Source organism: Octopus bimaculoides, chromosome 28, assembly GCF_046866305.1.
Source record: "Octopus bimaculoides isolate indiv1 chromosome 28, ASM4686630v1, whole genome shotgun sequence".
NCBI classification, from domain to species: domain Eukaryota; kingdom Metazoa; phylum Mollusca; class Cephalopoda; order Octopoda; family Octopodidae; genus Octopus; species Octopus bimaculoides.
The window spans coordinates 16,461,665-16,475,069 of record NC_142955.1 but is presented as its reverse complement, the minus strand read 5'-3'; the positions used below and the strand labels follow the sequence as shown (position 1 = coordinate 16,475,069).

The window sequence follows — 13,405 nt, the reverse complement described above, 5'->3', positions numbered from 1 at the left end:
TTAAAAAATTTGGCAGAATAATATACTTTTCCAAACTGAATTGCTGGAGTTATTTAACTTTTTCCAGAAAAATGTTTTTAAAAAGTTATAAACGATTAAAGTTTGATCATTTTCATCCAGTCAGGAAACAGGATTTGGAAGCTGTAATTTTGTGCGTGACTGCATATTTTGTCGTCAGCCAAGCGAACTAGATCTTAGAATAAATTAAGCAGAGCAAGAGCACACACAAGCACGGAAAGTGTCGCTGAAGAGGTCACATAGGGGTGACGAAAGATTTCCGGACAATGGATACGAGTTAAAAAAATAAGAACAGTAATAAACGAGTGAACAGCAATAAACGAGTATTTGACAAAAGAAATTAAATAAAATTAATAACTGTCCCGATATACAACTTCTATAACTATTCTATACTACGAAATGTTTCTCATGCCTCAGTAGGCAAGCTGGAAAAGGCGTTGCGCCGGAGGAAGGCGAGGAAGATGCTGTGGATCGCACTTGAGTTCAGACATCACCGCCCCAATAGCATGAAGCAGGGATATGATCCCGGGGTCTAGAATGTTGGAGGTCTCTACTGTCACATGCTAGATGCTTCACCATAAACTTGACATCTGGACCATATCAGGGGAAACAATCATTTACGTACTATAATAAAAGTTATTTCCCTTGTCTCGCAGTTTCGCAATTCGCTAGTGATACTACTTCTAAAAAAGACACAAGCCGAAAATTCTGCTAGGAGAGAATAGTCACTTACCTCCGTTCTGGCATTTGCATTGTTTTTTTTTTTAATTTCCTCGACGCAAAAAACTGAAAGGCAAAGTGGATCTTGACGGAAGTAAATATTCGGGAGAAATGTCTTCAAATTTTTCAGCTTCAACTATGGACAGTTCGAATTCTTGGCTTAAATCTCAGCAATAAACCATAAAATGTGTTTATGGGGAGAAAGATATTGAAAAACACCAATACGTCCAGAGTGGAAAACAAAGGTGGAATGCATGTTGTGGTCGTGAGATGTGCTAAAAATAACAGCTAAATAACCCTTAAATAACGCACCAATTTTGTTTTTTGTGCTAAAGCACAGAGGTTCTCGAACATTTTGGACCCTCATGGCCACATAATACAGTCAGCGCTCCCACCCCTATTTTTATGTATAAATATTCTATATTTTACTAATTTATATATACTATGAATTATTTTTCTCTAACGTCCCCACCTTAGGCATCAGCGCCCAACTGGACCGTCTCGACACCAACTATTGCTAGTCTGTGGGAAAAAAAGGTAGTTTTAATCAGTGCACGTAATTGAACAAAATAGAAATAATCTGAAATTACAGCCTCAAATGTGTCTCCTCATGTCTGAAAAGAAATATTGTTCTTCGGGAACTTTTGCAATTAATATAAATAACATTTATCACAAATATTTGGAGCTTTCGAATGGAACTTGTTGAATATGTTGTAAATGCCCAGCTTTTACATCAACTAAACCTGCTGTTCCTTGAGTAGCTTTAGAAAATATATGTAACCTTTTTAGAAACAAACTTTGGAAGCATCGAATATGATTGGTATTTTACAGACCAGAAAGTAAATTTCAAAAGCAGTAAAGCTGTGAAAACAGGAGAAAATTGGGTATTTACCCTTATAAGATGGAAAAGGGTTGGCAGCAGGAGGCTATGGGAGTTGAACCTATACCAATCAGATACTGGCTGGGTACCCATGTGCAAACATACCTATTAATTTGGTGAATTTCAATACAAACACAAGTACAATATTTATGAAAGTTTGAAAATCATTTATTGTAGAAAATAATAAAATGTAGAATAATGAGTGAATCATTGACAACAAAATATTGAAAATATTAAAAGTAAACAATCCTTTATAATATTTGGGGAGTAATAAAAATAATTTACTTTTTGTCTCGTTATTTTGACATTTTCATTTAAATCCTCATACACACATTAGCATCTATAATCATGTGCATATTTCAATGTGAAGGCGCATGGCTCAGTGGTTAGAGCGTCGAGCTTACGATTGTGAGGTTGTGAGTTTGAATCTCGGACTGGGCTGCATGTTGTGTTCTTGAGCAAGACACTTTGTTTCACGTTGCTCTAGTTCACTCAGCTGTAGAAATGAGTTGCGACATCACAGGTGCCAAGCTGTATCGGCCCCTTTGCCTTTCCCTTGGATAACACCGGTGGCATGGTGAGGGGAGACCAGTAAACATGGGTGACTACTGGTCTCCTTGCTCAGACTTGTGCCTGGGAGGGTAATTTTCTAGGTGCAATCCATTGGAATGGTTTCGCCAGTGTGATTTCGTTTATGAACTACAACCACAACTTTAAGAAGAAATGCTTTGCCATATATTTCACAATTATTCTTTTTTTCAGAGTGTACCTTTTTGTGGTGTGCACAAGGAGATTGATCAGAGAATGATTCCCCACACATTTCACAGTGGAAGGGTTTCTCTCCTGTATGTATTCTTTTATGTTTCTTTAAATAACTATTAGTGGTAAAACATTTCCCACATATTTCATAGTGGAAGGGTTTTTCTCCTGTATATATTCTTTTATGTGTCTGTAAATCACAACTACAGGTAAAACATTTCCCACATAACTCACAGTTGAGGTGTTTTTCCCCAGTGTACAATTTTATTTTGTGTTTTCAGAAGTGAATTTACAAACAAACAAACAAACATTGCTTTTTATAAGGATGAAGTATTACTTTTTTCACAGGAAAGAACAAAGTTGATGCCTTACTGAATTTACCTTATGTTGCATTATAATTTACTTTCATCCTTGTCTACTTGTTTCCATGGGCTCCTTTTTCATTTGACTAAATAGGCACCAAATTTAATTACCCTCGACCTACATAATCAATATAATCTCATCCTCATGCAACTGCACAGCTTCCTTTCATGAATCTCTTCTTCTATTTCACACACGATGTGAATGATTTTCCACGTATTTCACTGTGAAAGGGTTTTTTCTCCTGTGTGTATTCTTTTATGTCCCTTTAAATGACTATTAGAGGTAAAACATTTCCCACATATTTCACAATGGAAACGTTTTTCACCTGTATGTGTTCTTTCATGTTCCTTTAAATTACTATTATGGGCAAAACATTTCCCACATATTCCACAGTGGAAGGGTTTTTCTCCTGTATGTATTCTTTTATGTTGCTTTAAAACACTATTATAGGTAAAACATTTCCCACATATTTCACAGTGGAAGGGTTTTTCTCCTGTATGTATTCTTTTATGTGTCTTTAAATGACTATTATGGGTAAAACATTTCCCACATATTCCACAGTGGAAGGGTTTTTCTCCTGTATGTGTTCTTTCATGTTGCTTTAAAACGCTATTATGGATAAAACATTTCCCACATATTTCACAGTGGAAGGGTTTTTCTCCTGTATGTGTTCTTTTATGTCCCTTTAAATTACAATTAGTGGCAAAACATTTCCCACATATTCCACAGCGGAACGGTTTTTCTCCTGTATGTGTTCTTTTATGTCCCTTTAAATGAAAATTAGCGTTAAAACGTTTCCCACATATTTCACAAGGGAAACGTTTTTCCCCACTGTGTACAGTTTTGTGTGTTCTTAATATACTACTAGAACCAAATGATTCCCCACATATTTCACAGCTGAAGGGTTTTTCTCCTGTATGTATTCTTTTATGTCCCTTTAAAATACTATTAGAGGTAAAACATTTGCCACATATTTCACAAGGGTAACGTTTTTCCCTGGTATGTACCAGTTTGTGTCTTGTTAATGTACCGCGACGATGAAATGATTCCCCACATATTTCACAGTGGAAGGGTTTTTCTCCTGTATGTGTTCTTTTATGTTCCTTTAAATCATTATTTAAGGCAAAACATTTCCCACATATTTCACAATGGAAACGTTTTTCTCCTGTATGTATTCTTTTATGTTCCTTTAAATTACTATTATGGGCAAAACATTTCCCACATATTCCACAGTGGAAGGGTTTTTCTCCTGTATGTATTCTTTTATGTGTCTTTAAATGACTATTATGGGTAAAACATTTCCCACATATTCCACAGTGGAAGGGTTTTTCTCCTGTATGTATTCTTTTATGTTCCTTTAAATTACTATTATGGGTAAAACATTTCCCACATATTCCACAGCGGAACGGTTTTTCTCCTGTATGTGTTCTTTTATGTCCCTTTAAAATACTATTAGAGGTAAAACATTTCCCACATGTTTCACAAGGGAAACGTTTTTCCCTGGTATGTACAAGTTTGTGTCTTGTTAATGTACCATGATGATGAAATGATTCCCCACATATTTCACAGTGGAAGGGGTTTTCTCCTGTATGTATTCTTTTATGTTCCTTTAATTCACTATTAGAGGCAAAACATTTCCCACATATTTCACAAGGGAAACGTTTTTCCCCAGTGTGCACAGTTTTGTGTCTTGTTAATGTACCACGATGATGAAATGATTCCCCACATATTTCACAGTGGAAGGGTTTTTCTCCTGTATGTATTCTTTTATGTTCCTTTAAATCATTATTTAAAGCAAAACATTTCCCACATATTTCACAATGAAAACGTTTTTCCCCAGTGTGCACAGTTATGTGTCTTGTTAATGTACCACTATAACTAAATGATTCCCCACATATTTCACAGTGGAAGGGTTTTTCTCCTGTATGTGTTCTTTTATGTGTCTGTAAATAACTATTAAAGGTAAAACATTTCCCACATATTTCACAGCGGAAAGGTTTTTCTCCTGTATGTATTCTTATATGTGTCTTTAAAGTAGCATTAGTGCTAAAACATTTGCAACATATTTCACAACGGAACCGTTTTTCTTCTTTGTGTATTTCTTTCTGCGAGAAGTCTTCATCTTCTGAAGAGAATGTCTTCCTATAAATCTCACAGCGATATTCACTCACACTTTTGTTTTCAGCTTTCTCATCTCTGTCTGTCATTCTAACTGCATCTCCATTCTTAAAAACAGTCGTCTTACAAGTGTCCGAGTGATTAACGTTCTCCATAGAAATTCTTGAGGTATTCTTAAAAAGTTCCTTGTCTTTGATATCAAAGACCTCTGTTTATATGTGTGGAGCAAATGTAATGAAGTTATATTTGCTACTCACCAGTAGAATGTTTGATATGAAGTCCAAATAAAAAGAGAAGATGAGTGAGAAAAGTTCATTGATTGATTTGTGGTCGATTAAAAGCCATTTCCCGCGCTGTAGAATCGGGAACAAACATTTAGCGATGTGAGGTTGTGATCAAACGAAATATTTAATCCTGAAGGTCATGGAACACTGACCCTTAAACATGTATGTTGCCCTGTCTTATCCATTAACATTCACCTCGACACGAGATAATTACTACGAATCATTATAATTAGTTCAGCTCAACATTTGCAATCGGCGGTGTCGGTGATATTCTTTCCCCTTTTGTAAACGATTCCGGTGACGTATATTAAAAATCCCCAACAAACAAACGTTCAGTTATGTTTATTTAAAAACAGTCGTCTTTCAAGTGTCCAAGTGATTAACATTCTCCATATAAATTGAGGAATTGTTAAAAAGTGGGAAAATTTTCAGAAGCATATTTGTAGAAAGTTTTATTTAAAAATACCCATTTTCCATAAAGTTACGAACAAACACATTCAGTGGGACACTGTTGTGTAGGTATGCCCTGTGTGTATAAAAAGCATAGTATCAAATACACAACACCCGAATTGCTAGAAATATGAGACTACACCACCGACTCGTCCATCCTCATTACTTTCTCGGAAAATAAATAAACTTATCGGCAGAATGGTCGAATTAATTGAAATGATGCGGAAGATCTGAACTATTATGAATTTCATTTACTGTTTTCAGTGGGGCAACCTACAAGCAAGCTTTGCTTTTTTAAGGACAGAGATATTAACGTGTGTGTGACAGAGAGAGAGAAACTGTAATAAGCTTTATTAATATTTATTACAAGTATTACTTAAATAGGACTTAGTTATTTTAATGGACACAAGACTGTTGATTTATTTCGTTCGCATCGGAAGTGGTTGTGAATAACATTTTCCGCAAGTGGAGAGTGAAGTTTCGGAACATTTAGACGATTCTGCTTCAATGGGATCGACAGAAGGTTTTCTCGTTTCACCACAGTTGTGTCCTCCTCCTCCGTCGCCGCATAACTTCCAGAAAAATCGATACATTTTCACGGAATTTTCAACAAATCTGCCTTAGATGCTGTACATTCAGAGTATATGAGGATTTATGGGAAAGAATAATTCTTCGGGGGCGCGGAGAGCAATTTCACAAAATCCACACCACCCCATTTTTCCCTGATAACTTTCAGGAAAATATTTTTTTTTTTAAATGAAAGTTTATAGAATTATCATTCAGACTGCAAGCATTACGGTTGTAAAAAAATATGTGGGTGAAATGTTCTCCGAAGGGGTGGGGACAGGGTTTTAGAAAATACAGAGTTTCAAATAAAGAAGACCATATAAGTTAATTTTTTTCACCATCCCCACCATGCCCCTCACGACGGTTTTTCACAATTTCTTTCTCTTTCTTCTTTTCTGTTTTTGGCACCTAAATACTATGGAAGGAGTCGTTTCGGTACTAAAGCAGAAATTTCAAATATTTTGAGCGCTAAATCTGTGATTTAAGGGAGATTTGGCTGTTATTTCTAGCACATCACAAGACCACCCTCCTCTTTATTTCTAACTTTCGCATGTATAAAAATCATTTGAATATTTATGATTTGTTTTTTCAAGCCCACATCGTTTCTGCTTATAGTTTTAAATGTTGGACAGACTGAGGAGGTCGTTTTTGGCATCTATCCACACTGATGAAAGAAAAATAAGGTTGGGCTATTTAAAAGATATTTCATTTTAATAGCATACTTTTCTGTGAGAAAATATTTTTCCTTACTCACACATGGGGCCTCGCAAGATGTAGGTTGGGGTCAAAATTTAAAATGAACATTGGATTTTGGTTGTTGTTGCTTATATTCCACCAATGGACCATGCCTATGTCACTTCCGCATCATCATTCCATAAAATGTGTTTATGGAAAGAAAAATATTGAAAAACATTAACACAGTGAGAGTGAAACTTCTCTAGTTCTGATAGTGACTCAGCAATTAGTGCAAGGTCATCAGCATGCAGAGTTCCCAGGGGTATCCTGTCGTGAATTCCTCTGTTATAGCCTGGAGGACTATGATAAATAGGAGGGGGCTGAGGACAGAACCTTGGTGGACCCCTACCTCTACCCGGAATTCTTCACTGTAATCATTGCCAACCCTCACCTTACTGACAGCGTCTCTGTACATGGCTCACACTAACCTTTCTTCTATCCCTAGTTTCCTCATTGGCCACCAGAAAAGGGATTAGGGGACTCTGTCAAAGGCTTTCTTCATGTCAACGAAAGCCAGGTACAGAGGTTTATCTTTGGTTAGGTATTTCTCCTGCAGCTGTCTTACCAGAAATATAGCATCAGTGGTGCTTTTCCCAGGCACGAACCTAAACTGCATTTCATCTAAACTGACTCTCTCCCTAATTAGTTGGGCTATGACCCTCTCCGTGACTTTCATTACCTGATCTAACAACTTGATACCTCTGTAATTTTTTGTATCTAAAGCGTCACCTTTACCTCTGCAGCAGTTGATTATATGTATATATGTATATATGTATATATATGTATATATGTATATATGTATATATATGTATATATGTATACACACACACATATATGTGTATTTTAATGAAGTAAAGTGATAGTCCCAGTGATTTACCTGAAACGAGTGAGAACAGTTGCATGGAAAGTGCTAATCTCTAATTGTAGAGGCAACATGTGGAAAAGGTAGACCCAGGAAGACGTGGCAGAAAGCGATAAGAAAGGATCTACAGACTTTGGGACTGACAGGGAACCAAGTCTCTTGGTGGTTTGTTCTCCTTGAATACACACATCAAGCAAAACAAAAGTGTGGTAGCCCTTTCAACTCTCTCCAGCTGAGTATCCCTAATCTCGCGTGTTCATAGGTGCTGGTGTCATGTAAAAAGCTCCCAGTACACTCTGTAATGCAGTTGGCATTAGGAAGGGCATCCAGCCAAAGAAACCATGCCAAGACAGACAGGGTCCCTGGGCAGCTCCTGTCAAAACGTTCAACAAATGTCGGCTGTCTTCTTTGTCTCATAAAGGCTTAAATAATATCTCAATATTCATAACTTCTGCTGACTTGCCATGCATTGCAATATTTAACAGAGATTTCTCCATCTTTATTTTAGTCTGAGCTCAATGGACTGATTTCTTTTAAAACGAAAGTGATAGAATCCACCAAATAACTGACCCAATCCAGTGACTTGCTGTCTGATGTTCCAAACACTTAACTTTAGATATTTCCTCTCAATATGGATGTTGCACGTAATTGAACAAAACAGAAATAATCTGAAATTACAGCCTCAAATGTGTCTCCTCATGTCTGAAAAGAAATATTGTTCTTCGGGAACTTTTGCAATTAATATAAATAATAACATTTATCACAAATATTTGGAGCTTTCGAATGGAACATGTTGAATATGTTGTAAATGCCCAGCTTTTACATCAACTAAACCTGCTGTTCCTTGAGAAGCTTTAGAAAATATATGTAACCTTTTTAGAAACAAACTTTGGAAGCATCGAATATGATTGGTATTTTACAGACCAGAAAGTAAATTTCAAAAGCAGTAAAGCTGTGAAAACAGCAGAAAATTGGGTATTTACCCTTATAAGATGGAAAAGGGTTGGCAGCAGGAGGCTATGGGAGTTGAACCTATACCAATCAGATACTGGCTGGGTACCCATGTGCAAACAAACCTATTAATTTGGTGAATTTCAATACAAACACAAGTACAATATTTATGAAATTTTGAAAATCATTTATTGTAGAAAATAACAAAATGTAGAATAATGAGTGAATCATTGACAACAAAATATTGAAAATATTAAAAGTAAACAATCCTTTATAATATTTGGGGAGTAATAAAAATAATTTACTTTTTGTCTCGTTATTTTGACATTTTCATTTAAATCCTCATACACACATTAGCATCTATAATCATGTGCATATTTTAACGTGAAGGCGCATGGCTCAGTGGTTAGAGCGTCGAGCTTACGATTGTGAGGTTGTGAGTCTGAATCTCGGACTGGGCTGCATGTTGTGTTCTTGAGCAAGACACTTTGTTTCACGTTGCTCTAGTTCACTCAGCTGTAGAAATGAGTTGCGACATCACAGGTGCCAAGCTGTATCAGCCCCTTTGCCTTTCCCTTGGATAACACCGGTGGCATGGTGAGGGGAGACCAGTAAACATGGGTGACTACTGGTCTCTATGCTCAGACTTGTGCCTGGGAGGGTAATTTTCTAGGTGCAATCCCATGGTCAGTCATGAGAGAAGGGGGGGGTCTCTCATATTTCAATAATGCCTGTCGTTATTGACAGTTTCAGTATGCTAGTAATTCCATGAGTCCACCCAAAGACATGTCAGTAGAAACGACAGAGAGAAACTGAAGGAAGCCCATCATGTACGTGTGTGTCTGCTTGACTTGAAATACACAAGAAGTGGCCTCCAGTTCCATTCCTGCATGAAAATATTACCAATCAGGGGCAAATCATCATCATTAAGCATCCTTTATCCATGCTGGCATGGGTTGGACAGTTTGACCAGGGTTCGTAAGCTGGGAGACAGCACCAGACTCCTCTCATTTGGCATGGTTTCTCTGGCTGGATGCCCTTCCTCACACCAACCCCTCTGAGATTGTAATTAGCAGAAAACAGTGGCATGTGGCCACAGCGACTGACTAAACAAATTGTGTCTGATCCAGTCAAGTGTGAAAATGTGGAAGTAAAAATACTGATGAACGTTTCATATTTGTATTTTCCTCATCGCGATTCATGAAATTCTGTCTCACTATCTTTCTCCTGTATGTGTTCTTTCATGTCTCTTTAAATGACTACTCCGGGAAAAACCTTTCCCACATAATTCAGAGTGGAAGGGTTTTTCTCCTGTATGTATTCTTTTATGTTTCTTTAAATGGCCATTAGAGGTAAAACATTTCCCACATATTTCACAAGGGAAACGTTTTTCCCTGGTGTGTACAGTTTTGTGTGTTCTTAATATACTACTAGAACCAAATGATTTACCACATATTTCACAGTGGAAGGGTTTTTCTCCTGTATGTATTATTTTATGCTGCTTCAAATTACCATTAGTGGTAAAACATTTCCCACATATTTCACAATTGAAACGTCTTTCCCCAGTATGTACAGATATGTGTCTTGTTAATGTACTATTACAAACAAATGATTTACCACATATTTGACAGTGGAAGGGTTTTTCTCCTGTATGTATTCTTTTATGTTCCTTTAAATGACTATTAGAGGTAAAATATTTCCCACATATTTCACAGCGGAAGGGTTTTTCTCCTGTATGTGTTCTTTTATGTCTCTTTACATCACTATTACGGGTAAGACATTTCCCACATATTTCACAGCTGAAGGGTGCTTCTCCTGTATGTATTCTTTTATGCGTCTGTAAATTACTACTAGAGGTAAAACATTTCCCACATATTTCACAGCTGAAGGGTTTTTCTCCTGTATGTATTCTTTTATGCACCTGTAAATGATAATTAGACGCAAAACATTTCCCACATATTTCACAATGGAAGGGTTTTTCTCCTGTATGTATTCTTTTATGTGCCTTTAAAATATTATTAGAGGTAAAACATTTCCCACATATTTCACAATGGAAACGTCTTTCTCCAGTGTGTACAATTATGTGTCTTGTTAATCCACCACTACAAACAAATGATTTCCCACATATTTCACAGTGGAAGAGTTTTTCTCCTGTATGTGTTCTTTTATGTCCCTTTAAATTACCACTACAGGTAAAACATTTCCCACATATTTCACAGTGGAAGGGTTTTTCTCCTGTATGTATTCTTATATGTGTCTTTAAAGTAGCATTAGTGCTAAAACATTTGCAACATATTTCACAACGGAACCGTTTTTCTTCTTTGTGTATTTCTTTCTGCGAGAAGTCTTCATCTTCTGAAGAGAATGTCTTCCTATAAATCTCACAGCGATATTCACTCACACTTTTGTTTTCAGCTTTCTCATCTCTGTCTGTCATTCTAACTGCATCTCCATTCTTAAAAACAGTCGTCTTACAAGTGTCCGAGTGATTAACGTTCTCCATAGAAATTCTTGAGGAATTCTTAAAAAGTTCCTTGTCTTTGATATCAAAGACCTCTGTTTATATGTGTGGAGCAAATGTAATGAAGTTATATTTGCTACTCACCAGTAGAATGTTTGATATGAAGTCCAAATGAAAAGAGAAGATGAGTGAGAAAAGTTCATTGATTGATTTGTGGTCGATTAAAAGCCATTTCCCGCGCTGTAGAATAGGGAACAAACATTTAGCGATGTGAGGTTGTGATCAAACGAAATATTTAATCCTGAAGGTCATGGAACACTGACCCTTAAACATGTATGTTGCCCTGTCTTATCCATTAACATTCACCTCGACACGAGATAATTACTACGAATCATTATAATTAGTTCAGCTCAACATTTGCAATAGGCGGTGTCGGTGATATTCTTTCCCCTTTTGTAAACGATTCCGGTGACGTATATTAAAAATCCCCAACAAACAAACATTCAGTTACGTTTATTTAAAAACAGTCGTCTTACAAGTGTCCAAGTGATTAACATTCTCCATATAAATTGAGGAATTCTTAAAAAGTGGGAAAATTTTCAGAAGCATATTTGTAGAAAGTTTTATTTAAAAATACCCATTTTCCATAAAGTTACGAACAAACACATTCAGTGGGGCACTGTTGTGTAGGTATGCCCTGTGTGTATAAAAAGCATAGTATCAAATACACAACACCCGAATTGCTAGAAATATGAGACTACACCACCGACTCGTCCATCCTCATTACTTTCTCGGAAAATAAATAAACTTATCGGCAGAATGGTCGAATTAATTGAAATGATGCGGAAGATCTGAACTATTATGAATTTCATTTACTGTTTTCAGTGGGGCAACCTACAAGCAAGCTTTGCTTTTTTAAGGACAGAGATATTAACGTGTGTGTGACAGAGAGAGAAACTGTAATAAGCTTTATTAATATTTATTACAAGTATTACTTAAATAGGACTTAGTTATTTTAATGGACACAAGACTGTTGATTTATTTCGTTCGCATCGGAAGTGGTTGTGAATAACATTTTCCGCAAGTGGAGAGTGAAGTTTCGGAACATTTAGACGATTCTGCTTCAATGGGATCGACAGAAGGTTTTCTCGTTTCACCACAGTTGTGTCCTCCTCCTCCGTCGCCGCATAACTTCCAGAAAAATCGATACATTTTCACGGAATTTTCAACAAATCTGCCTTAGATGCTGTACATTCAGAGTATATGAGGATTTATGGGAAAGAATAATTCTTCGGGGGCGCGGAGAGCAATTTCACAAAATCCACACCACCCCATTTTTCCCTGATAACTTTCAGGAAAATATTTTTTTTTTAAATGAAAGTTTATAGAATTATCATTCAGACTGCAAGCATTGCGGTTGTAAAAAAATATGTGGGTGAAATGTTCTCCGAAGGGGTGGGGACAGTGTTTTAGAAAATACAGAGTTTCAAATAAAGAAGACCATATAAGTTAATTTTTTTCACCATCCCCACCATGCCCCTCACGACGGTTTTTCACAATTTCTTTCTCTTTTTTCTTTTCTGTTTTTGGCACCTAAATACTATGGAAGGAGTCGTTTCGGTACTAAAGCAGAAATTTCAAATATTTTGAGCGCTAAATCTGTGATTTAAGGGAGATTTGGCTGTTATTTCTAGCACATCACAAGACCACCCTCCTCTTTATTTCTAACTTTCGCATGTATAAAAATCATTTGAATATTTATGATTTGTTTTTTCAAGCCCACATCGTTTCTGCTTATAGTTTTAAATGTTGGACAGACTGAGGAGGTCGTTTTTGGCATCTATCCACACTGATGAAAGAAAAATAAGGTTGGGCTATTTAAAAGATATTTCATTTTAATAGCATACTTTTCTGTGAGAAAATATTTTTCCTTACTCACACATGGGGCCTCGCAAGATGCAGGTTGGGGTCAAAATTTAAAATGAACATTGGATTTTGGTTGTTGTTGCTTATATTCCACCAATGGACCACGCCTATGTCACTTCCGCATCATCATTCCATAAAATGTGTTTATGGAAAGAAAAATATTGAAAAACATTAACACAGTGAGAGTGAAACTTCTCTAGTTCTGATAGTGACTCAGCAATTAGTGCAAGGTCATCAGCATGCAGAGTTCCCAGGGGTATCCTGTCGTGAATTCCTCTGTTATAGCCTGGAGGACTATGATAAATAGGAGG

The 13,405-nt window shown here is 36.6% G+C and overlaps 2 protein-coding genes across 2 annotated transcripts; both read right to left on the bottom strand.

The window, feature by feature from the left end:
• Window positions 1-1,764: 1,764 nt before the first annotated feature.
• On the bottom strand, window positions 1,765-5,770 carry LOC106883564 (uncharacterized). Its single transcript, XM_014934615.2, has one exon. The coding sequence runs from the start codon at window positions 5,011-5,013 to the stop codon at window positions 2,959-2,961; it is 2,055 nt and encodes a 684-aa protein (XP_014790101.2). The 5' UTR covers window positions 5,014-5,770; the 3' UTR covers window positions 1,765-2,958.
• A 3,103-nt stretch (window positions 5,771-8,873) lies between these two features.
• LOC149130662 (uncharacterized) lies at window positions 8,874-11,911 on the bottom strand. The gene has a single exon (XM_089344480.1). The coding sequence runs from the start codon at window positions 11,208-11,210 to the stop codon at window positions 9,924-9,926; it is 1,287 nt and encodes a 428-aa protein (XP_089200606.1). The 5' UTR covers window positions 11,211-11,911; the 3' UTR covers window positions 8,874-9,923.
• Window positions 11,912-13,405: the final 1,494 nt, after the last annotated feature.